This window comes from Hordeum vulgare, chromosome 3H, assembly GCF_904849725.1.
Source record: "Hordeum vulgare subsp. vulgare chromosome 3H, MorexV3_pseudomolecules_assembly, whole genome shotgun sequence".
In the NCBI taxonomy this organism is placed as follows: domain Eukaryota; kingdom Viridiplantae; phylum Streptophyta; class Magnoliopsida; order Poales; family Poaceae; genus Hordeum; species Hordeum vulgare.
In genome coordinates, this window is record NC_058520.1 from 38,546,820 (window position 1) to 38,570,111 (window position 23,292).

The 23,292-nt window shown below is 45.1% G+C and overlaps 2 protein-coding genes across 2 annotated transcripts; one reads left to right on the forward strand and one right to left on the reverse strand.

Moving 5' to 3' along the window:
- Positions 1-13,646: 13,646 nt before the first annotated feature.
- LOC123439456 lies at positions 13,647-14,531 on the reverse strand. Its single transcript, XM_045116164.1, has one exon. The coding sequence runs from the start codon at positions 14,529-14,531 to the stop codon at positions 13,953-13,955; it is 579 nt and encodes a 192-aa protein (XP_044972099.1). The 3' UTR covers positions 13,647-13,952.
- Positions 14,532-14,825: 294 nt separating this feature from the next.
- LOC123439457 lies at positions 14,826-15,895 on the forward strand. The gene has a single exon (XM_045116165.1). The coding sequence runs from the start codon at positions 14,862-14,864 to the stop codon at positions 15,603-15,605; it is 744 nt and encodes a 247-aa protein (XP_044972100.1). The 5' UTR covers positions 14,826-14,861; the 3' UTR covers positions 15,606-15,895.
- The last annotated feature ends 7,397 nt before the right edge of the window (positions 15,896-23,292 follow it).

The following is a 23,292-nucleotide window of genomic DNA, read 5'->3' on the forward strand; positions in this document are numbered from 1 at the left end:
TGTGCACTTTGCATATATTCACGTCCTCCTCCTCGACGTAGTCGCGGATGAGGTTGAAGCATTGTTTGATGTGTCTGGTCTTCTTGTGAAACCATGGTTCCTTTGCTAAGGCAATGGCACCCGTGTTGTCACAAAACAGGGTTATTGGATTCAGTGCGCTCGACACCACTCCAAGATCCGTCATGAACTGCTTCATCCAGACACCCTCCTTAGCTGCCTCCGAGGCAGCCATGTACTCCGCTTCACATGTAGAATCAGCTACGAGGCTTTGCTTAGAACTGCACAAGCTTACCACACCCCCATTAAGAATAAATACGTATCCGGTCTCCGACTTAGAGTTGTCCGGATCTGTGTCAAAGCTTGCATCGACGTAACCCTTTACGGCGAGCTCTTTGTCACCTCCATATACGAGAAACATCTCCTTAGTCCTTTTCAGGTACTTCAGGATATTCTTGACCGCCGTCCAGTGATCCACTCTTGGATTACTCTGGAACCTGCATGCCATACCTATGGCCAGGCTAACGTTCGGTCTAGTGCATAGCATTGCATACATGATAGAACCTATGGCTGAAGCATAGGGGACGGTGCTCATATGCTCTCTATCTTTATTAGTTGCTGGGCACTGAGTCTTACTCAATCCTGTACCTTGTAAAACTGGCAAGAACCCCTTCTTGGACTGTTCCATTTTGGACCTCTTCAAAACTTTATCAAGGTATGTGCTTTGTGAAAGTCCTATCAGGCGTTTCGATCTATCCCTATAGATCTTTATGCCTAGAATCTAAGAAGCTTCTCCTAGGTCCTTCATAGAGAAACTTTTATTCAAGTAATCCTTTATGCTGTCCAAAAACTCCATGTTGTTTCCAATCAGCAATATGTCATCCACATATAATATTAGAAATGCCACAGAGCTCCCACTCACTTTCTTGTAAATACAAGATTCTCCAACCGCTTGTATAAACCCAAATGCTTTGATCACCTCATCAAAGCGTTTATTCCAACTCTGAGATGCTTGCACCAGTCCATAAATGGATCGCTGGAGTTGCACACTTTGTTAGCATTTTTAGGATCGACCAAAACCTTCGGGTTGCATCACATACAACTCTTCCTTAAGGAAACCGTTAAGGAACGCCGTTTTGACATCCATCTGCCAGATTTCATAATCAAAAAATGCATCTATTGCTAACATGATTCGGACGGACTTAAGCATCGCTACGGGTGAGAATGTCTCATCGTAGTCAATTCCTTGAACTTGTGAAAAACCCTTTTCCACAAGTCGAGCTATATAAACGGTCACATTACCGTCAGCGTCCGTCTTCTTCTTAAAGATCCATTTGTTCTGAATAGCCTTGCGGCCTTCAGGTAGTACTTCCAAAGTCCACACTTTGTTTTCATACATAGATCCTATCTCGGACTTCATGGCCTCCAGCCATTTGTTGGAATCCAGGCCCACCATTGCTTCTTCATAATTTGCACGCTCATTGTTGTCCAACAACATAATTGAAAAGACGGGATTACCGTACCACTCTGGAGTAGTACGCGGTCTCGTCGACCTACGAGGTCCGACAGTAACTTGATCCGGAGTTTCATGATCATCATCATTAACTTCCTCCTCAACCAGCGTCGCAATGACAGGGGTTTCCCCTTGCCCTGTGCCACCATCCAGAGGGACGAGAGGTTCGACAACCTCATCAAGTTCTATCTTCCTCCCACTCAATTCTCTCGAGAGAAACTCCTTCTCGAGAAAAGCTCAGTTCTTAGCAACAAACACTTTTTCCTCGGATTTGAGATAGAAGGTATACCCAACTGTCTCTTTTGGGTAACCTATGAAGACGCACTTTTCCGCTTTGGGTTCCAGCTTTTCAGGTTGAAGCTTTTTGACATAAGCATCACATCCCCAAACTTTAAGAAACGACAACTTTGGTCTTTTGCCATACCACAGTTCGTATGGTGTCGTCTCAACAGATTTTGATGGTGCCCTATTTAAAGTGAATGCAACTGTTTCTAATGCATAACCCCAAAACGATAACGACAAATCGGTAAGAGACATCATAGATCGCACCATCTATAATAAAGTACGATTACGACGTTCGGACACACCATTATGTTGTGGTGTTCCAGGCGGTGTCAACTATGAAACAATTCCACATTGTCTTAAGTGAGCACCAAACTCGAAACTCGGATATTCACCCCCACGATCAGACCGTAGGAACTTGATATTCTTGTTACGATGATTTTCAACTTTACTGTTAAATTGCTTGAACTTTTCAAATGTTTCAGACTTGTGCTTCATCAAGTAGACATAACCATATCTACTCAAATCGTCAGTGAGGGTGAGAAAATAACGATATCCGCCGCGTGCCTCCACACTCATTGGGCCACACACATCGGTATGTATGATTTCCAACAAGTCACTTGCACGCTCCATTGTTCCGGAGAACGGAGTTTTAGTCATCTTGCCCATGAGGCATGGTTCGCACGTGTCAAGTGAATCAAAGTCAAGTGACTCCAAAAGTCCATCGGTATGGAGTTTCTTCATGCGCTTTACACCAATATGACCTAAGCAGCAGTGCCATAAAAACATGGCGCTATCATTGTTAACTCTAACTCTTCTGGTCTCAATGTTATGTATATGTGTATTATCACTATCAAGATTCAATATGAACAATCCTCTCACATTGGGTGCATGACCATAGAAGATATTACTCATAGAAATAGAACAACCATTATTCTCTGACTTAAACGAGTAACCGTCTCGCAATAAACAAGATCCAGATATAATGTTCATGCTTAACGCATGCACTAAATAACAATCATTTAAGTTCATAACTAATTCTAATGGTAACTGAAGTGAAACTGTGCCGACGGAGATTGCATCAACCTTGGAACCATTTCCCACGCACATCATCACTTCATCCTTTGCCAGCCTTCGCTTATTCCGCAGTTCCTGTTTCGAGTTGCAAATATGAGCAATAGAACCGGTATCGAATACCCAGGCACTAATACGAGAGCTGGTTAAGTACACATCAATAATATGTATATCGAATATACCTGATTTTTCTTTGGCCGCCTTCTTATCAGCCAGATACTTGGGGCAGTTGTGCTTCCAGTGACCCATACCCTTGCAATAATAGCACTCCGTTTCAGGCTTAGGTCCAGCTTTGGGTTTCTTCGTCGGATTGGCAACAGGCTTGCCGCTTTTCTTCGAATTACCCTTCTTTCCTTTGCCGTTTCTCTTGAAACTAGTGGTCTTATTCACCATCAACACTTGATGCTCTTTACGGAGTTCTGACTCAGCGACTTTCAGCATCGCGAATAACTCGCCGGGTGACTTGTTCATCCCTTGCATGTTATAGTTCAACACGAAGCCCTTATAGGTTGGTGGCAGCGATTGAAGAATTCTGACAGTGATAGCCTCTTGCGGGAGTTCAATCCCCAGCTCAGCTAGACGGTTTGAGTACCCAGACATTTTGAGCACATGTTCACTTACGAATGAATTCTCCTCCATCTTGCAAGCATATAATTTATCGGAGGTCCCATACCTCTCGATCCGGGTGTTCTTCTGAAAGATAAACTTCAACTCCTGGAACATTTCATATGCTCCATGACGCTCAAAGCGATATTGAAGTCCCGGCTCTAAGCCATACAAGACTGCACATTGAACTACTGAGTAGTCCTCCTTACGTGTTAACCAAGTGTTCTTAACATCTTGGTCAGCCGTAGCGGGTGGTTCATCTCCTAGTGCAGCATTAAAGACATAATGCTTCTTCCCAGCTTGCAGGAGCAACTTAAGATTACGAGCCCAGTCTACAAAGTTGCTTCCATCATCTTTCAACTTAGCTTTCTCTAGGAACGTATTAAAATTCAGGGTGACTGTCGCGTGAGCCATTGATCTACAAAACAAATATATTCAAAGTGGACTTAGACTATGTTCAAGATAATTAAATTTAACTTAATAAAATTACTTGCTAAACTCCCACTCAAAAAGTACATCTCTCTAGTCATTTGAGTGGTTCATGATCCAATTCCACTAGCTCAAGTCCGATCATCATGTGAGTTGAGGATAGTTTCAGTGGTAAGCATCTCTATGCTAATCATATCAACTATATGATTCATGATCGACCTTTCGGTCTCATGTGTTCCGAGGCCATGTCTGCACATGCTAGGCTCGTCAAGCTTAACACGAGTGTTCCGCGTGTGCAACTGGTTTGCACCCATTGTATGTGAACGTTGAGTCTATCACACCCGATCATCACGTGGTGTCTCGAAACAACGAACTGTAGCAACAGTGCACAGTCGGGGAGAACACAATTTCGTTTTGAAATTTTGGTCAGAGATCACCTCATAATTCTACCGTCGTTCTAAGCAAAATAAGGTGCATAAAAGGATTAACAGCACATGCAATTCATAAGTGACATGATATGGCCATCATCACGTGCTTCTTGATCTCCATCACCAAAGCACCAGCACGATCTTCTGTCACCGGCGCCACACCATGATCTCCATCAACGTGTCGCCATCGGGGCTGTCGTGCTGCTCGTGCTATTACTACTAAAGCTACATCCTAGCAATATAGTAAACGCATCTCCAAGCACAAACATTAGTTTAAAAACAACCCTATGGCTCCTGCCGGTTGCCGTACCATCGACGTGCAAGTCGATATTAACTATTACAACATGATCATCTCATACATCCAATATATCACATCACATCGTCGGCCATATCACATCACAAGCATACCCTCCAAAAACAAGTTAGACGTCCTCTAATTGTTGTTGCATGTTTTACGTGGTGACCATGGGTATCTAGTAGGTTCGCATCTTACTTACGCAAACACCACAGCGGAGATGTATGAATTGCTATTTAACCTCATCCAAGGACCTCCTCGGTCAAATCCGATTCAACTAAAGTTGGAGAAACCGACACTCGCCAGTCATCTTTGAGCAACGGAGTTGCTCGTAGCGATGAAACTAGTCTCTCGTAAGCGTACGAGTAATATCGGTCCGAGCCGCTTCGATCCAACAATACCACGGAATCAAGAAAAGACTAAGGAGGGCAGAAAATCGCACATCACCGCCCACAAAAACTTTTGTGTTCTACTCGAGATGACATCTACGCATGAACCTAGCTCATGATGCCACTATTGGGGAACGTCGCATGGGAAACAAAAAATTTCCTACGCGCACGAAGACCTATCATGGTGATGTCCATCTACGAGGGAGATTTCAGATCTACGCACCCTTGCAGATCGCATAGCAGGAAGTGTTAATAAACGCGGTTGATGTAGTGGAACGTCCTCACGTACCTCGATCTGCCCCGGGAACCGTCCCACGAACCGTCCTGCGATCCGCTCCGATCTAGTGCCGAACGGACGGCACCTCCGTGTTCAGCACACGTACAACTCGACGATGATCTCGGCCTTCTTGATCCAGCAAGAGAGACGGAGAGGTAGATGAGTTCTCCGGCAGCGTGACGGCGCTCCGGAGGTTGGTGGTGATCTTATCTCAGTAGGGCTCTGCCCGAGCTCCGTAGAAACGGGATCTAGAGGAAAAACCGTGGAGGTATGTGGTCGGGCTGCCGCGGCAAAGTTTTTTCAAATCAGCCCTAATACCTCGGTATATATAGGAGGGAGGGGAGGGACCTTGGCTTGAGGATCAAGGTAGCCCCAAGGGATCGGCCGAAGGGGGGAAGGAGGAATCCTCCTCCAATCCTAGTCCAACTAGGATTGGAAGGTGGAGTCCTTCCCTTCCTTCCCACTTCCCCTTTTTTCTCTTTGATTTTTCTTATCTCCTGCGCAGGGGCCTTCTTGGGCTTGCCCACCAGCCCACTAAGGGCTGGTGCGTCACCCCTAAGGCCTATGGGCTTCCCCCGGGTGGGCTGCCCCCCCCCCCCCCCCGGTGAACATCCGAAACCCATTCGCACTCCCGGTACATTCCCGGTAATGCCGAAAACTTTCCGGTAATCAAATGAGGTCGTCCTATATATCAATCTTCGTCTCCGGACCATTCCGGAAACCCTTGTGACATCCGTGATATCATCCTGGACTCCGAACAACATTCGGTAACCAACCATATAACTCAAATACGCATAAAACAATGTCGAACCTTAAGCGTGCAGACCCTGCGGGTTCGAGAACTATGTAGACATGACCCGAGGTACTCCTCGGTCAATATCCAATAGCAGGACGTGGATGCCCATATTGGATTCTACATATTATACGAAGATCTTATCGTTTGAACCTCAGTGCCAAGGATTCATATAATCCCGTATGTCATTCCCTTTGTCCTTCGGTATGTTACTTACCCGAGATTCGATCGTCAGTATCCGCATACCTATTTCAATCTCGTTTACCGACAAGTCTCTTTACTCGTTCCGTAATACAAGATCCCGTGACTTACACTAAGTCACATTGCTCGCAAGGCTTGTGTGTGATGTTGTATTAGCGAGTGGGCCCCGAGATACCTTTCCGTCACACGGAGTGACAAATCCCAGTCTTGATCCATACTAACTCAACAGACACCTTTGGAGATACCTATAGAGCATCTTTCTAGTCACCCAGTTACGTTGTGAAGTTTGATACACACAAAGCATTCCTCCGGTGTCAGTGAATTATATGATCTCATGGTCATAGGAATAAATACTTGACACGCAGAAAACAGTAGCAACAAAATGACACGATCAACATGCTACGTCTATTAGTTTGGGTCTAGTCCATCATATGATTCACCCAATGATGTGATCCAGTTATCAAGCAACAACACCTTGTACATAGTCAGAAGACCCTGACTATCCTTGATCAACTGGCTAGCCAACTAGAGGCTTGCTAGGGACAGTGTTTTGTCTATGTATCCACACATGCATCTAAGTCTTCATTCAATACAATTATAGCATGGATAATAAACGATTATCTTGATACAGGAATTATAATAACAACTTATTTATCATTGCCTCTAGGGCATAATTCCAACACACATTGTAAGCACATGTTCAATGACAGACCCGTTCTCCTCCATTTTGCAAGCATATAACTTATCAGAGGTCTCATACCTCTCGATCCGGGCATTCTTCATAAAGATAAACTTCAACTCCTGGAACATCTCATATGCTCCATGATGTTCAGAACGTCTTTGAAGTCCCGGTTCTAAGCCATCCAAAACTGTACATTGAACTAACGAGTGGTCATCCTTGTGCGTCTGCCAGACGTTCATAACTTCTAACAATGCAGGTTGGGGTGGTTCAGCATCTAGCGGTTCATCAAGGACATATGACTTTTAGGCAGCCTGAAGGATGAGCCTCAGATTATAGCCCGAGTCAACAAAGTTGCTTCCATCATCATTCAACTTAGCTTTCTCTAGGAACGCATTAAAATTCAGGGTTGCTACTGCGCGAGCCATTGATCTACAACATAAATTTTTGCAAAGATTACTTAGACTATGTTCAAGATAATTGAGTTTAGTTAATCATATTACTAATAAACTCCCACTCAAATAGACATCCCTCTAGTCATTCGAGTGGTGCATGCTCCAAATCCACTAACTCAAGTCTGATCATCACATGAGTTGAGATTAGTTTCAATGGTGAACATCTCCATGTTGATCATATCAACTATATGATTCATGCTTGACGTTTCAGTCTCTTGTGTTCCGAGGCCATGTCTGTACATGCTAGGCTCGTCAAGTTTAACCCGATTGTTCCGCATTTGCAACTGTTTTGCACCCGTTGTATGTGAACGATGAGTCTATCACACCAGATCATCACGTGGTGTCTTGAAATGATGAACTGTCGGAACTGTGCACAGTCGGGGAGAACATAATTTTATCGTGAAATTTTAGTGAGGGATCACCTTATAATGCTACTGTCGTCCTAAGAAAAATAAGGTTCATAAAAGGATTAACATCACATGCAAATCAAAAGTGACATGATATGGCCATGAACTTGTGCTTCTTGATCTCCATCACCAAAGCACTGGCATGATCTCCATCGTCACCGGCGCCACACCATGATCTCCATCATCATGATCTCCATAATTGTGTTGCCATCGAGGTTGTCGCGCCAACTATACTGTTACTACTAAAGCTACTACTAGCGATAAAGTAAAGCATCACCAAGCGCAAAAATTATTAAAGACAACCCTATGGCTCCTGCCGGTTGCCGTAGCATCGACGTGCAAGTCGATATTTAACTATTACAACATGATCATCTCATACATACAATATATCATATCATGTCTTTGGCCATATCACATCACAAGCATACCGTGCAAAAACAAGTTAGACGTCCTCTAATTTGTTGTTGCATGTTTTATGTGGCTGTTATGGGTATCTAGTATGATCGCATCTTACTTACACAAAGCCAAAACGGTGATATGCTAATTTCTATTTAACCTTCTACAAGGACCGCCTCGGTCAAATCCAATTCAACTAAAGTTGAAGAAACATACACCCGTCAGTCATCTTTATGCAACAAGTTGCATGTTAGTCGATGAAACCGGTCTCTCGTAAGCGTACGAGTAATGTTGGTCCGGGCCACTTCAATCCAACAATACCGTCGAATCAAGAAAAGACTAAGAAGTGCAGCATATTGAACGTCAACACCCACAAACTCTTTTGTGTTCTACTCGAGATATCATCTACGCATGAACCTAGCTCATGATGCCACTGTTGGGGAACGTCGCATGGGAAACAAAAAATTTCCTACGCACATGAAGACTTATCATGGTGATGATCATCTACGAGAGGGGAGATCGGATCCACATACCCTTGTAGATCGCTAAGCGGGAAGCATTAAGAAATGCGGTTGATGTAGTCGAACGTCTTCACGGTCCGTCCCAAGAACTTCGTCCCGATCTAGTACTGAACGGACGACACCTCCACGTTCAGCACACATACAACTTGGTGAAGATCTCCGCCTTCTTGATCCATCAAGAGGGGCGAAGAGGTAGCTGAATTCTCTGGCAGCACGATGGCGTGACGGTGATGGTGGTGGAATTTACTCCAGGAGGGCTTCGCTGTGCCAGACATATCTAGCTATGGTGTGTCGAAGTTGTGGAGGGGAGGAGGGTTGCACTTTGGCTTGAGTGCCAAAAGCCTCTCTCCCCTCCACTATATATAGGAGGGAGGGAGCGGGCGACGCTCTAGGGAAACCCTAGGGTTTCGGCCGGCGCAAGAGGGAGGAGGGAGGAGTCCTCCTCCAATTCCACTTGGAAGGAGGAGTCCATCTTCCCCAAATCGGATTGGCCAACTCTCCCTGACTTTTTCTCCACTTCGGCCGACCTAGGCCCTCTTGGGCTGGCCACCAGCCCACTATGGGCTGGTGTGCCACCCTTGGGCCCCTTTTGGTCTTGTCCCGGGCGAGTGTCCCCTCCCGGTAGAACTCCGTAACCCATTCGTCATTCCCAGTACTTTATCGGTAATGTCCGAAAACTTTTCGGAAGCCAAATTGATACTTCCTATATATCAATCTTCGTCTCTCGACCATTCCGGAAACCCTCGTGACGTCCGGGATCTCATCCCGGACTTCGAACAACCTTCGTCACCAACATCAATAATTCAACTATACCGAAAACGGCACGGACCTTAAGTGTGAGACCCTGCGAGTTTGAGAACTATGTAGACATGACCGAGACACTCTCCGGTCAATATCCAATAGCGGGACCTAGATGTCCATATTGGATCCTACATATTCTATGAAGATCTTATCGGTTGAACTTCCATGCCAAGGATTCACACAATCCCGTATATCATTCCCTTTGTCCTTCGGTATGTTACTTGCCCGAGATTTGATCGCCGGTATCGCCATACCTATTTCAATCTCGTTACCGGCAAGTCTCTTTACTCGTTCCGTAATACAAGATCCCGCGGCTAACTCTTTAGTCACATTGCTTGCAAGGCTTGTTTGTGATGTTGTATTACCGAGTGGGCCCCGAGATACCTCTCTATCACACGGAGTGACAAATTTCAGTCTTGATCCATGCCAACTCAACGGACACCTTCGGAGATACATGTAGAGCACCTTTATAGTCACCCAGTAACGTTGCGACGTTTGATACACACAAGGCATTGCTCCGATGTGAGTGAGTTACATGATGTCATGGTCACAGGAATGTATACTTTGACATGCAGAAAACAATAACAACAAAATAACACGATCACATGCTACATTTATAGTTTGGGTCTTGTCCATCACATCATTCCCTAATGATGTGATCCCGTTATCAAGTGACAGCACTTGTCTATGGCTAGGAAACCTTAACCATATTTGATCAACGAGCCAGTCAACTAGAGGGTTAATAGGGACAGTATTTTGTCTATGTATCCACACATGTATTTATGTTTTCATTCAATACAATTATAGCACGGATAATAAACGATTATCGTGAAACAAGAAATATAATAATAACTATTTTATTATTGCCTCTAAGGCATATTTCCAACAACTTTGTCATGGGATCTATTTATTTCCTTGATTTGTTAAGTTGTTTCTTCTTGATATTAATTAGCTTCCCTTTAGATGTGAAATTGGTTTGTTTTTCTTTGTTCATTTGTTCATGGAATTTATTTTATTTTATTTTTCGGTGTTCAGTTCTTCCTGTTTGTTGCATAGTTTATCCTTGGTTACTTCTTTAATTCAAATATATACATTTATCATTCGCAAAATATATAGGAATTTAAATTTTCAAGCAATACTTTGATTACAAAAAAAATGGATCAGGATCACTTACAGATTACTATCTCACTTTGATAGAGTTATTTGATTATCATTTCACACCCTTCTCAAAATGAAAAATATGCATGTCCTTCTAAAAATTAAATTATTATTTGAAATTTCTACCTTATTTTTAGTGTAATTTCACATCTCTACCGGTATGCAGTGTGCTCATGTATAAGCATGTATGTCTTTTTTTAGACAAATGAGCATGTATGTGGCCATTAAGTTTGGGGCATTTTCTATTTGGTGCTGCACGCATCAGTTAACGTGCATTTTTGTTAGCTGGCGCCTGTGGCGTTCGTAAATTGGCTGGCACATCTAGCCGCCATTTGATATTATTTTTTTGAATATTCTATGAACTTTTTAAAATATTGATAAACTTTTTTAAAATTTCAAATTTTTTTTGTAAGATTGTTGAACTTTTCTCTGAAATTTGATAAACCTTTTCTAAAATATTAAAATTCTATGAACTTTTTGAATATCGATTAACATTCTTGAAAATGGATGAACTTTTATCAAAATTGATGAACATTTTAAGATTTATGTTTTTTTAGTTCAATGAACTTCCTTTAAAATTACATGATTTTTTTTAATTTCTATGAAAATTTTCAAATTTAATGAACTTTTTCCAAAGGTAGGAAGTTTTTTTCAAATTGACGAACTTTTTTCAAAATTGATGAACCTTTTAAAGATATGAACTTTTTTTCAAATGGATGAACCTTTTTCTTTAAAGCTTTAAACCTTTTTTGATTTCATATTTTTATTTTCGTAACAAATAAAAAATCTAGGCGTTTTTTTACTACTGGATCAACAAAAAAATGCAGTGGGCATCGGCGACATCCTCTCCCCCCGTCGCTTGCTTCGTCGCCTCGCCGCGCGCTGGCTGCCTTCTCCCCATCATCTCGTCGCTTTTCTTCGTTTGTGTTGCTTGATCCCGATGAGGGGGGGGGAGGGGAGATCAAGAGGAAAGGGACCCGCTTCTGTGCAAAGCGCTCAATTTGTCAGACGGACGTGATATGGCATCAAGGCGGGGCGGACCTGAGCGTACTGCTGCTAGTGGAGACCGTCGCTTCCTTGATCCTCTTCCACGGCCCCATCCGCTCCTCTGGATACACGACAGTGTCCCTGGCCTCCGACGTGCTCCTCCTCCTGCTGGCGACGCTCCTTCGAGGCGGCGGCAGAAGCAGCACAAAAGAGGCGCCAGGAAGACGTCGGTGTTGCTGCAGAGCCAGGGGACGCATGAGGAGCTCTATGCATACCAGTGCGAAGAAGAGACTGGCCACGAGGGTGTCACGGCTTGCGCAGTACGCAGGGCATGCAACGCTCACCTCGTTGGCGAGTGATACGTCCATTTTGAATCATGACTCTTTATTAATATTTGTGTTGTTCATGATTCTTTATTGATATTTGTGTTATTCTTCTCCATTATTCTCTATTATCATACAATTCTTATGCCCTTTCTCTTTAAATATGCAAGGTACATCACAAGAAGAGATATATCTAAAAACTGGAATTTTGGACCAGGAAACCGAGAAAAAGACAGAAAGACCAACACACTCCAAATGACCTGAAAATTCAGGGAGAATTTTCCTGAAATATTTAAGAATTATTGGACCAAAATTATACCAGAGGGGGCATCTACTGGCCACAAGCCAATAGGCCGCGCCCACCCTCCTGGGCGCGTCCTGATGGCTTGTGGCCCACCTGCAGGCCCTCTGGCGTGTGCACCATAGTAGCCAAGCACCTGGCATTCATGGGCATGAGCTTTTTTCTATTGCTATACGCGTGCACCGTATATTGTTTGATAATTGGGCCGATCTCGCTAAAAATCGATGAGACTGGGTGTTTCATTTTCAGCCACCTTTCATAATTTGTGTGGAAACCAGCTGAGACTTTCTTCTTTGCTAGGTAGAAAAAAAAGCGACTCGAACATGAAAAGAATCATGCACCTGACCTATAGGTACTCCCAAAGAGTACAACCCAGAAACAACGATCCAAGCAGATATTCGATGCCTACCTTTTTAGTCGGGCTGTGTTTTTCATTCCCAATGCTCCATCTTATACATGTGTTAAGATTATCATGCTTGCAAATTTTTTAATGTGGCAAATAATTCAGAAGAGAGTAAAAGATGAGTTTGATGACCCCAGAAAAAAACGATGTTAAGTGTGCGAGCCTAGATAAAACACTTAAATGAAGAAACTTCATTAATACATGAAAGAATTTAGTTGCTAAATCATTTAATAAAGAGAGTTTAGCTACAACAAGTTTAAGCATATATGTATTGGGGGTTTAAGTTGCTAAAGTTTTTAATGTGCTTATCACCTTATTTAAGCCCTTGGTGTTAATGATGATCCATCCACCATGTAACAGACAAAACGGATTGGGTTTAAAGATGTTAGAAACAAGTTGCAGTAGTAACTACGTACAAACTATACTACGAATATTAGCACAATAGTGTTCTCAGCTGTACTTAAATGATCAAGAATCTAACTGATCAAGACTATCTTGATTGAGTCGATTGACTTGTTCGTCTACAAAGTACAAACTGAAACTGTAGTACATCGCAATGCCTGATGACAAATCTAAACAGATCGATGCGCCAACTGCATTGAATCTTTGAGCAATTCGACTACAAACTGATACTGTAGTACTGTACTTCGTAATCACAGATCGACATATAGCATCTAAACTTTGATCGACGGAAAGCCGAAATGTTTGTACTCCAATAACACTTGGTGATTCGACTGTTGGGTTGCATGCCTCTTTACATCAGCAACCTGAACTTCATTTGTTGCACTAGCATACTATAGTACATTTGGGATGATGCATGCATGCACCTGCAAATCCGCAATGCAGACAAGTTTTGCCATACATCATGTAGCTAACACAAGCTATTGGGTTTAAGATTGTAGAAACAAGTTGCAGCAGCTACAAACTGTATCTCATTAACCGATCAAGATTCTAGAGATTTAGTACTACCAATCAAGCAAGAAGAGATGTCCTCAACTGTATATCTAACTAACTGATCAAGATTCAAGAGATCCACCGACCGACCGAGCATTACATCGATTCTTTGAGCGCAAACTGAAACTACAGTAGCGCCTCCTAATCACGGATCGACATGGCAATTTGAACCTGAAGCTCGATCGACGGAAAACCGACACCGAGGAGAGGTCAACTCCTTCCTGCAGCGAATATGTTGGTGAAGAAAACAGAAGAGAGATTGGTGCTTCGCAGCCGGCGACCCCTATATGGAGGCATTCAGAAGCTTCCGGGCGTACTTGTACTCGACGACGATGGCCGGGCGTATCCGCCCCACGGAGGCCGCCGCCATGTCCAGATTGTTGATCGCGCGGCGCAGGAGCTGCTCGGCCGCGGGCGCCCACGCGCGGGCGACCGCTTGCGGCGACGGCGGCCTGAGCATGCGCTCGAAGACGCGGAGGGCCGCATGGCCGTGCGACTTGGCGGAACGCAGCGACAGCATCGCCGTCTCCGCGTGGCGGGCCTCGTCGCCGTGGAGCCCGATGCCCTGGAGCCCGATACGCCGGACGCAGAGGGAGAAGACGCTGCCCCGCACGGCGTGGAACCTGCTGATGCTCTTGATCCGGTCGATGGCGAGGTCGACGAAGTCGCCGCCTGCTGAAGCGCGCTCGCCGGCGTTGGGCGTCGGGTGCACGCCCTGGCCGAATCCGCGACACTCCTCGGCGGCCAGGCGGTACCGCTGGCCGGCGCGAGCGATGGCCTCCGCTACACCCATGTGGCGGGTCATGGTGTTGGCTAAGCTTTCACCCGCCGCCGCCAACGCCAGATTCCTCCACTCCTCCATCGCCGGCGTCGATCGGTCTCTACGCTGTTAACCGGGGAGACGTTGTTACTGCCTCTGGGTCGGTTGAGCCTCTGGGTCTATTTCTACCGTCGGTTGAGACGGTGGGGTAAATGGGCCGTTACGGCGCGGGGCCCGCAGAATTATGGACCCCACTTGTCAGTGAAACTATCGTTGTCACGAAGAAAGGGTATGGACCCACACTTTATCAAAGGTTTCATGATTTCTACCGCCGGTCAGAATCCATCGCGGGGGCTCGTATAGCGAGCTAACGTAGCTTCTGACCCACTGAATTCCCGGTCCCACGTAAGTTGGGCCCGGCTGTCAGAGTAGATGTTGTCCCATGACACGGGTAGGTCGACGACTAGGTTGGGGACGTCTGCCCATGCCAGGCTGGCTATTTCAGCCAGCCAGCAGGAAGAAGAGAGGGGGAAAGAAAGAAGGACAGAAAGAAAGAAAAAGAGAGAGAGAGAGAGAGAAATGGCGCAGCCGGCAGGATGGAAGGCGATGTACCAGCAAGTGGTGATCGAGGCGGACGGCAGCTGCGCCGACGTCGAGCACAGAGTCGCCGCCGCGCGTACGGCGCTGGAGTCCCCGGAGGCGGTGCTGACCAGCCGCGACCCCACGGGGGTCTACACCTTGCTGAAGTCCGCGCTGGACGACGTCGAGCAAGCATCCGACTCCCTCTCCGCCTTCATCATCCACGCGGTGGCGGCCGAGCGCCTGGCGCTCCACGGCTGCGGCGTCATCCCGTCGCAGCCGGTGGCCCGCATCGCCGACCTCCGCGACGACCACCACGACCGCCACGACGAGCGGCTCGCTCTGAACAGGCTCGAGGACGCCAGGGACTTCGCCAAGCGCGCGCTCCGCGGGGTGGATGGAGCCCTCAAGCTCCTGGGCTCCGTCCAGTACATGCTTCGCGACCTCGGCGCCGGCGCGGCAGGGCGCAGGCAGGCGATGAAAGAGCAGCTCCAGGCCGCCGCCCGCGAGCTCCAGCTCGTGGCGGTCAGCGTGTGCAACACGCGCTCGCTGGCCCGCATGGCCACCGAGCCTCCCATCGGCAACCGCGTCCAGTGAGACGTCAGAGGTCTCTTGTCTTGATTCTTGATTAATTAGCTCTGCGCGATTTCTGCTTTAATCTTGTTGGCTTAGGGCTACTTTGTTTCCCTTGGATGATCTTGATATCGGTCCGTCGATTTCCAACTACTTTTTTCGGTTCTGTTGTTGAATGTATGCAAGGATCGATCGGGGATTTAATTAGATGGATGGCTGATTATGCAGCTAGCAGCGATTCGAACTAGTACTTTAATTTGCTGTTCGTCGATATGGAATCCAGAGTTTATTTGTTGGTGATTTGGTTTGGTTAATCGCTTAATTACTGGTACCATGACGTATTACGTTTGTTGCAACTTGCAACGACAGACATTAGCAGTGCTTTTGCTTTTCTGTGCCATTGCACTTTGCGGTTCTTTGAACTACGATCAATGGGGCGCAATCGCCTGCTTTTTACAGTGTGCAGTCAATTTCCTTTTTACTGCCGGTAAAGACTCTAGGCTTGTTCTATCTCCACAAGCAAATTTCTCGTATGTTCTCCATGTCGCTATGCAATTAGTTGCACTTTTTTATGGTGTAATGTTGGTCATCAGAATGTACGGACAATCACCTAAATGTCATGTTTCTAATCGCAAAAAGGTGAAAAAGCATTACAGGCAGTTTTAGGCTTCGAAGCCTAAAATTTATATGAGAAATTGCACGTGATGGCTACAGTTTTGGTGTTGGAAATGAATTTTTAAAATTCTTCTAGTACAATGAGAATAATAACTCTAAAAGGTTTTCTATTTAGGGATGAAATTAAAATGGAATTAATGGGACGGCCTGCTTTTTACCGTGTGCAGTCAACTTCCTTTTTACTGCCGGTAAAGACTCTAGGCTTGTTCTGTCTCCACATGCAACTGCAGTTCCAAAAAAAAAAGTAAAAAAAAATTGTAACGAGAAAAAACTATGTTTTCCATGTAGCTATGCAATTAGTTGCAATTTTTCATGGTGTAATGTTGGTCTTCAGAATGTACGTACAGTCACCTAAATGTCATGTTTCTAATCGCGAAACGGTGCAAAAGAATTACAGGCAGTTTTAGGCTTATTTCTAATACAAAACTGTAGCAACCATCATATGTAACTATCCAGATGTATGCGCTATCAGGGAGGTGCGTCCATGTTATATATACACGCACGCCGTCCCTTTAGGGAGGTGCGTCCATGTTATATATACACGCACGCCGTCCCTTTAGAAAGGTACAACGCTTTTCGCCAATCGCATACAGATAAGTTATATATAGGCCATCTGATTAATGAGATCAGGGAGATGTTAGGAGAGAGGGTGCTTGTTTTGAGCAAGATTGGTAGCATACAAAAGGAGGCTGCAGATTGCATAGCCTAGCCTATTTGTCGAGAGCGGAGCACGTGACCGACTTGTGGTTGCAGGATGCCCCAAATAGTCTGATTAGCCTGCTGGATACCGATTGTAATCCTGTTACTTAATTATTAATGAGCTCTTTTACCGTACCGTGTAATCAATAATGGCCGTTCATTCTTGTAAATCCAACGTCCCAAAGAAATCTATACTGCTCGAATCGGGTTTGCAGTACAACTTGCATTGCTCGTCACTGTGATTTGAGGACAATTTTGAAAGATATTTAATTTCCAGCTCGTTAGACAGATTGAGGCGATCAACCCGGTTCTTCCTCTCATCTTCCTCCGCGAGGCCATATCTTGTCCCTTCCTCGGCCAGGCTGTGCTCGTGGACCAGGTGCTTGGCAGCATTGCGCGGGTCACGTCCAACATCTCCTACGTACATCGTTCTCCTCTTCATTGCCAGGCCTTATTAGATGCACTTACGCTACTCGCCGTGGCCGTTGTCGAGCTTGCCGTCATGAGCAAGAAGGCCGTATAAGAAATACGGCATCCCCACCATGGTTCCCGGGCAGCATGACATAGCTGACATGATAGGCGCTCATGGTCATGGATAATTTAGTGTTCATCTTTGTAGAGTTGGCCATGTCCAATCAACACTAGTAGAAATTGGCTCATTTATCCCAGTTCGAGAGGCCCATTAATTAGCCCCAGTTCTGAAACCGGAACTAAAGCCCAAAACCTTTAGTCTCGGTTCGCTTACCAACCAAGACAGAAGGGTCTCCACGTGGCCGCTGCGGGGAGCCCAGGCAGAAGGACCTTTAGTCCCGGTTGGTCGCACCAACCGGGACCAAAGGGCATCCACGCATTAGCATCTCGCAGGAGCTGGGGTTTTGTTTTTTTTGAAGGGGGGTGGGGGTTTTGGAGGGTTAATTTAGGGGTTTCATATTGTGTTAGCTAGCTAATAGAGAGAAGTGTCCTCTCTTCTACATGCTTGGACGACGCTAGGTACTATACATATAGAGAAAACTCGACGCTAGGTAATAAGAAAATGAAGGAAACCATTAATTACACAAGATCGTCATGATGAACATATATAGAGAGAAGTGACATCTCTTTCTCCGTGCTTGGTCGAACAACAAGTTTTCGTATATCTATCCAACGCTACTACATATATACAATATAACATCTTTTACAATCCCTAACATCATCTACCTAAGATCCATTCACAAATCCATGTTGTATTCTCCGTCTTTAGGTATGACGTGGTCAAGAAAGAATCCCGCCAATTCCTCTTGAATTGCTCGTATGTGATCATATGGTAGGAGTTCATCCCGCATCTGCCAGATCTAATTTAAAGAAGGGGGTCAATACATGCATATATATGAATAAAACTCAACACAATTGATGGTAATATATGAAATAAAATTGTGAATATTATTTACGTACTTCAAATTGTTTGTCAGGGAAGCCTCACTCAGAGGTCGAGTGGTGAATGAACTCGCATACGTACTATGCACATAAAACAGTCCCTTCTTTCTGGTACGTACACTTTACGAGAATAGAGTTCAATCAAACTGATAAGCAAGCATGGTAATGGTAATGATATATTGATGAAAATTTGAATCAATTAGAGATGAGAGGAACTAGCTAGTACTACTTACTTTGGGGTGCGTAAATTGCAACTCTTTGTTTAGACCGGGAACCTTTTTGGTGAATTTCTTCCAGACCTGCGAGGCAAACAAAATGATTACTTGATATCATAAAATTAACAAAGATTGCATGCCGATATGGTCCCAGTATTGACTGAACTTACTTCTTGATCATTGCAGTCATGTCCGCATAACCCTCGGGATCTTTACGTTTCGAGTCTAAGACAGTTACTAATGCCCAGTCAAGCTAAATGGATAGCAGAATAAAGTGGAAACTGCGCATACATATATAACTCATCAATTACATTACTTATCCTCGAGTAAGAGAAACCGAGTATACAAAGAAGACAACAACACTCACTCGAAGTTGTAAGGAAATAGTATTTCCGTTTTGTTTTGATGTATAAGTAACGATTTTAGCAAGTTCTCCTTGGTCTCTTTGATTGAGTTTCGTACCGTCCATTCATTTACGACATGTGGGCTAATGAACCTAACGTCGAAGATTCCTGCTTTTTTGCATTCGACGATCTTCAATCTGCATAATATAGTGAGGATAATTATATATACATGCAATGAACGAGCTGAGCTAGAGACTTAACTATTGAAGTAATACTTACAGACAGTAGGAAGTCATGAGTTGTTTGTCGAGGGCCAGTTGATTGTATAACTAAAATAACTCCACAAATTCAATAGGCATCACGGGGAGTCCAATGAATTCGTGCTCTGGTTTCATTGCCACATACATAGTGTCTTTCTCAAACTCCCTGTAGGTTTTCATGTACCACTATCGCTGTTAGAGGAGGAGGATCAGGTTTGACGAGAGGCTTCCCGTGCACGTATTTATATTGTCTTTTGTTACCTCAGCCATTTGAAAAATTACATCATCCCCCAAGTAATTGTGATAGCCTGGCTTATTAGAGATGATAGACTACTCATATCAATAAGGAATTCCTTCTTTTCCGGGAGGCCATTCAAACAGAACTGACTAGTATTGATATGTGGGGCCAATCTAGATCCCGCCAGGAGTAACGACCGCCGGCGGGTGTGTCCGGGACGTTACAAGCTTGGTATCAGAGCCGACCCTCGCGGTTACACGGATGTTTGCGGACAGGTGCGCAGTCATGTTGTTCATGACGTTTGTGCCCCGTCGTGGCACACGGCATGGTACATGTACTGGACTGGATGCACAGACGTTTGTACCAAGAGGGAACGCTCCTGTGGCCCGACGAGGACGTCAGTTCCTCTGAGTGGTGGTGTATGTGATAGCCTGGCTTATTAGAGATGATAGACTACTCATATCAATAAGGAATTCCTTCTTTTTCGGGAGGCCATTCAAACAGAACTCCCAGGTTAAGCATGCCCGGCTTGGGGTAGTTCTAGGATGGGTGACCGACCGGGAAGTTCATCCCGGGTGCGCATGAGTGAGAACAAAGTGCGCAGAAAAGACTAGTATTGATATGTGGGGCCAGTCTACATCCCGCCAGGAGTAACTACCGCCGGCGGGTGTGTCCGGGGCGTTACAAGTTTGGTATCAGAGTGTGTCCGTAGATTTTAAACTATGCGGCGGATCGGAGCAAGCTGTATATGTAAAAGATGTAGAATTTTGCATAGGGTAATATTTTCCAACTCTCATGCATATTTAAAACTGTTAGCTGTGTCGTTTGCTTCGATTTGCGTGTCGACATGTTGAAAACGGTTTAGGTCGTAACTATTTGTCCGTAGCTCCGCTGGAGTTGTGCCATATATGTAAATGTATCAGAACGACGAGTGGAATCACGTGATCCACTTTGTTTTGCCGTTTAACAAACATAAAATGTGATTAGGACAAATCAGGACAGAATTAGAATTTAACGCGTGGGGTCATTTCGGAGATTCTATATGACGTTTCTGGCCTCATTTAAAATGCCTAGATAGGTAGTTTAATTACGCTTCACCTCTTGCCATGTTTAACCACATTTAATATTGCCGTGTATCTAACCGGGAGTGAACTAAATAATTCATATGTGGAGTTTCGTCAATATGCAACTCGTTGCATATTGAACTTCACTTAATGTGTAGTGTTTGTTTGTCTGATTTGTCATGTCGTGACTTGCACGTGTTCAGCTGCCCATGCATCATTTTTGTTGTGCATCGTGTGGTGTATATCGTGTGTTGATTTGTGTTTCCGGGTTGCTTCGTTTCGATAGAGTTCCGCAAGCGTGTCGGTTGTGAGGACCCGTTCGACTACGTCGGTTCATCTGCTTCATGGAGGCATTCTTCTTCCAAGCGGGATCTCAGGCAAGATGACCAGTTCCCCAGATATCATTACTATCATTGTCATGCTAGTTTATCGCTTCTATCGATTATGTCTCGTTACCTACCACTTGTTAAAAATCAGCCCCTCAACAATGCCATGATAACCTTCAACCTGTTCGACCTAGCAAACCACTGATTGGCTATGTTACCGCTTGCTTATCCATGTTGTTAGCGTTGCTAGTTGCAGGTGCAGTTGCTTCCATGTGAAAACATGGGTTCCTTGTTTTATCACCATATTTAATGCTATTTAATTTAATGCACCTATATACTTGGTAAAAGGTGGAAGGCTTGGCCTTTCTAGCCTGGTGTTTTGTTCCACCTTTGCCCCCTTAGTTTCGGCTACCGGTGTTATGTTCCATAAACGAGCGCTCCTAACACGATCGGGGTTGTTACGGGGACCCCCTTGATAATTCGTTTTAGATTAAAGCTGGTCTGGCAAGGCCCAACATTGGTACTACATTTGCCCAACATAATAACTTCGTTAATACTGAAAGCATAGGGCGTCATGAACCCGAGGAGTAATTTCACATAATACAGGGAGGGCCAGTGCTGATGGTGCTGGTCCAAAATAGAGCACTGTGCGGGGCCACCGCGAGGAAACTCCAGGTTTGGTACTCATACGCGTCGCTTATCCGTCGTATCCTGAGAACGAGATACGCGGCTCCTATCGTGATCGCCGACACGCGGAGCGACCTTGCTGGATTAGTTTTACCTTTGACGAGATATCTTGTGCATCGGGATTCCGGTGATGCTTTGGGTAATCTCAGAGTTGAGGTTTTCCACTAGGGAATCCGACGGGATCGCGAGCTTCGTGATTGAGGATTTCCATGCGGCTTGTGGTAATTTGTGATGGACTAGTTGGAGCACCCATGCAGGGTTAAACCTTTTCGAAAAGCCGTGCCCGCGGTTATGTGGCAACGTGGAAACTTTGTTTAACACTGGTTCTAGATAACTTGAAGTTAACTTAAATAAAACTTGCCAACTGTGTGCGTAACCGTGACTGTCTCTTTCGTGAGTTCCTTCTCCAATCGAGGACACGGTGGGGTTATGTCTGACGTAGGTAGGTGTTCAGGATCATTCATTTGATCATCAGTAGTTCACGTCCGTTATGCATAGATCTTCCCCCTCTTATTTCTTGTAGTCATAAGTTAGCCACCATATATAAATGCTTAGCCGCTGCTGCGACCTCCCCACTTAACCATACCTCACCTAATAAGCTTTGCTAGTCTTGATACCTTTGGAAATGAGATTGCTGAGTCCCGTGTGGCTCACAGATTACTACAACACTAGTTGCAGGTACAGGTAAAGATTACTTGACGCGAACGCGTTGATTGTTCATTTGGAGTTGCTTCTTCTTCTTCTTCTTCATCGATCTAGGATGGGTTCCAGGCCGGCAGCCTGGGATAGCAAGGATGGACGTCGTTCTTCTTTTCTCGTTTGTTTTCGTCCGTAGTCGGACCCTGCTCTTACTCTTGATGAATATGTAATGTACTGATGTGACTCTGATGTAGCTTGTAGCGAGTGTAAGCCAATTCTATATATATATCTCTTCTTTTTAGTACATGTACTTGTAATGATATCCATTATTGCGACACGACGAGATGCGCTTCTATCCCTGACGAGGCCCTCGTGCCAAATTGAGGATAGGGTCGCATCTTGGGCGTGACAGTAATCACCAGGATTGGTACCGGGCACCATCCCCGGAGGATTAGCGACGATCTCGCTAGACACCTTGAGCTGGGGGCATGATTGCTTCTCCTGTTCGCTTGAGCCGGGGAATTGTTTTCACACTTCTTCGTTCTTTTAACCTTGCGTCACTGGAAGTACTTCCCGACCGCCGCCCTGCTTCATATGTCTTTTTAAAAATGCGGTCATAGTTGGAATCCAGCGGAGGCGGTGGTGGTCGCTTCAGGGCATTGATAGTGCGCTTCACTTTCACCGGATCTAGCTTCTCCTTCGGAGGTGGAGTTTTCTTTGCAAAATGGTCCCTCAGTTGGACACGACATATGTCCTCGTTTTCCTGCATGGTGCTCTCATATGGTAACTTTTTCAGAGGCTTGAGAGATGGACCGTATATGAATTGCCTCCCGCCTCTGCTTGTATTGCTAGCCGTCGGAGCGGCGGCATCTCTCTTCCGTCGTTGCTGACGAGGCCGAGAAGGAGGCGGACTGCTCTGACGCGCTGAAGGAGTCGGAGCGGCGGCATTAGTCTTCCGCCGTTGCCGACGAGGCGAAGGAGGAGGCTGACTGCTCTGACGCACCGGAGTAGGCGAAGGAGGATGCGGAGTGCCCTCATGGTGCGTGGATTTTCTCTATTTTTTATGGGAATTTTCCGGTGCGTGGATTTTCTCTATTTTTTATGGGAATTTTCCAGGACGTCTAAATATCCAATTTCCTGCACACTAGAAA

Excerpts from the sequence above, each read along its gene's own strand:
- LOC123439456 (XM_045116164.1), bottom strand. The coding sequence starts at position 14,531 with ATGGAGGAGTGGAGGAATCTGGCGTTGGCGGCGGCGGGTGAAAGCTTA.
- LOC123439457 (XM_045116165.1), top strand. The coding sequence starts at position 14,862 with ATGTTGTCCCATGACACGGGTAGGTCGACGACTAGGTTGGGGACGTCT.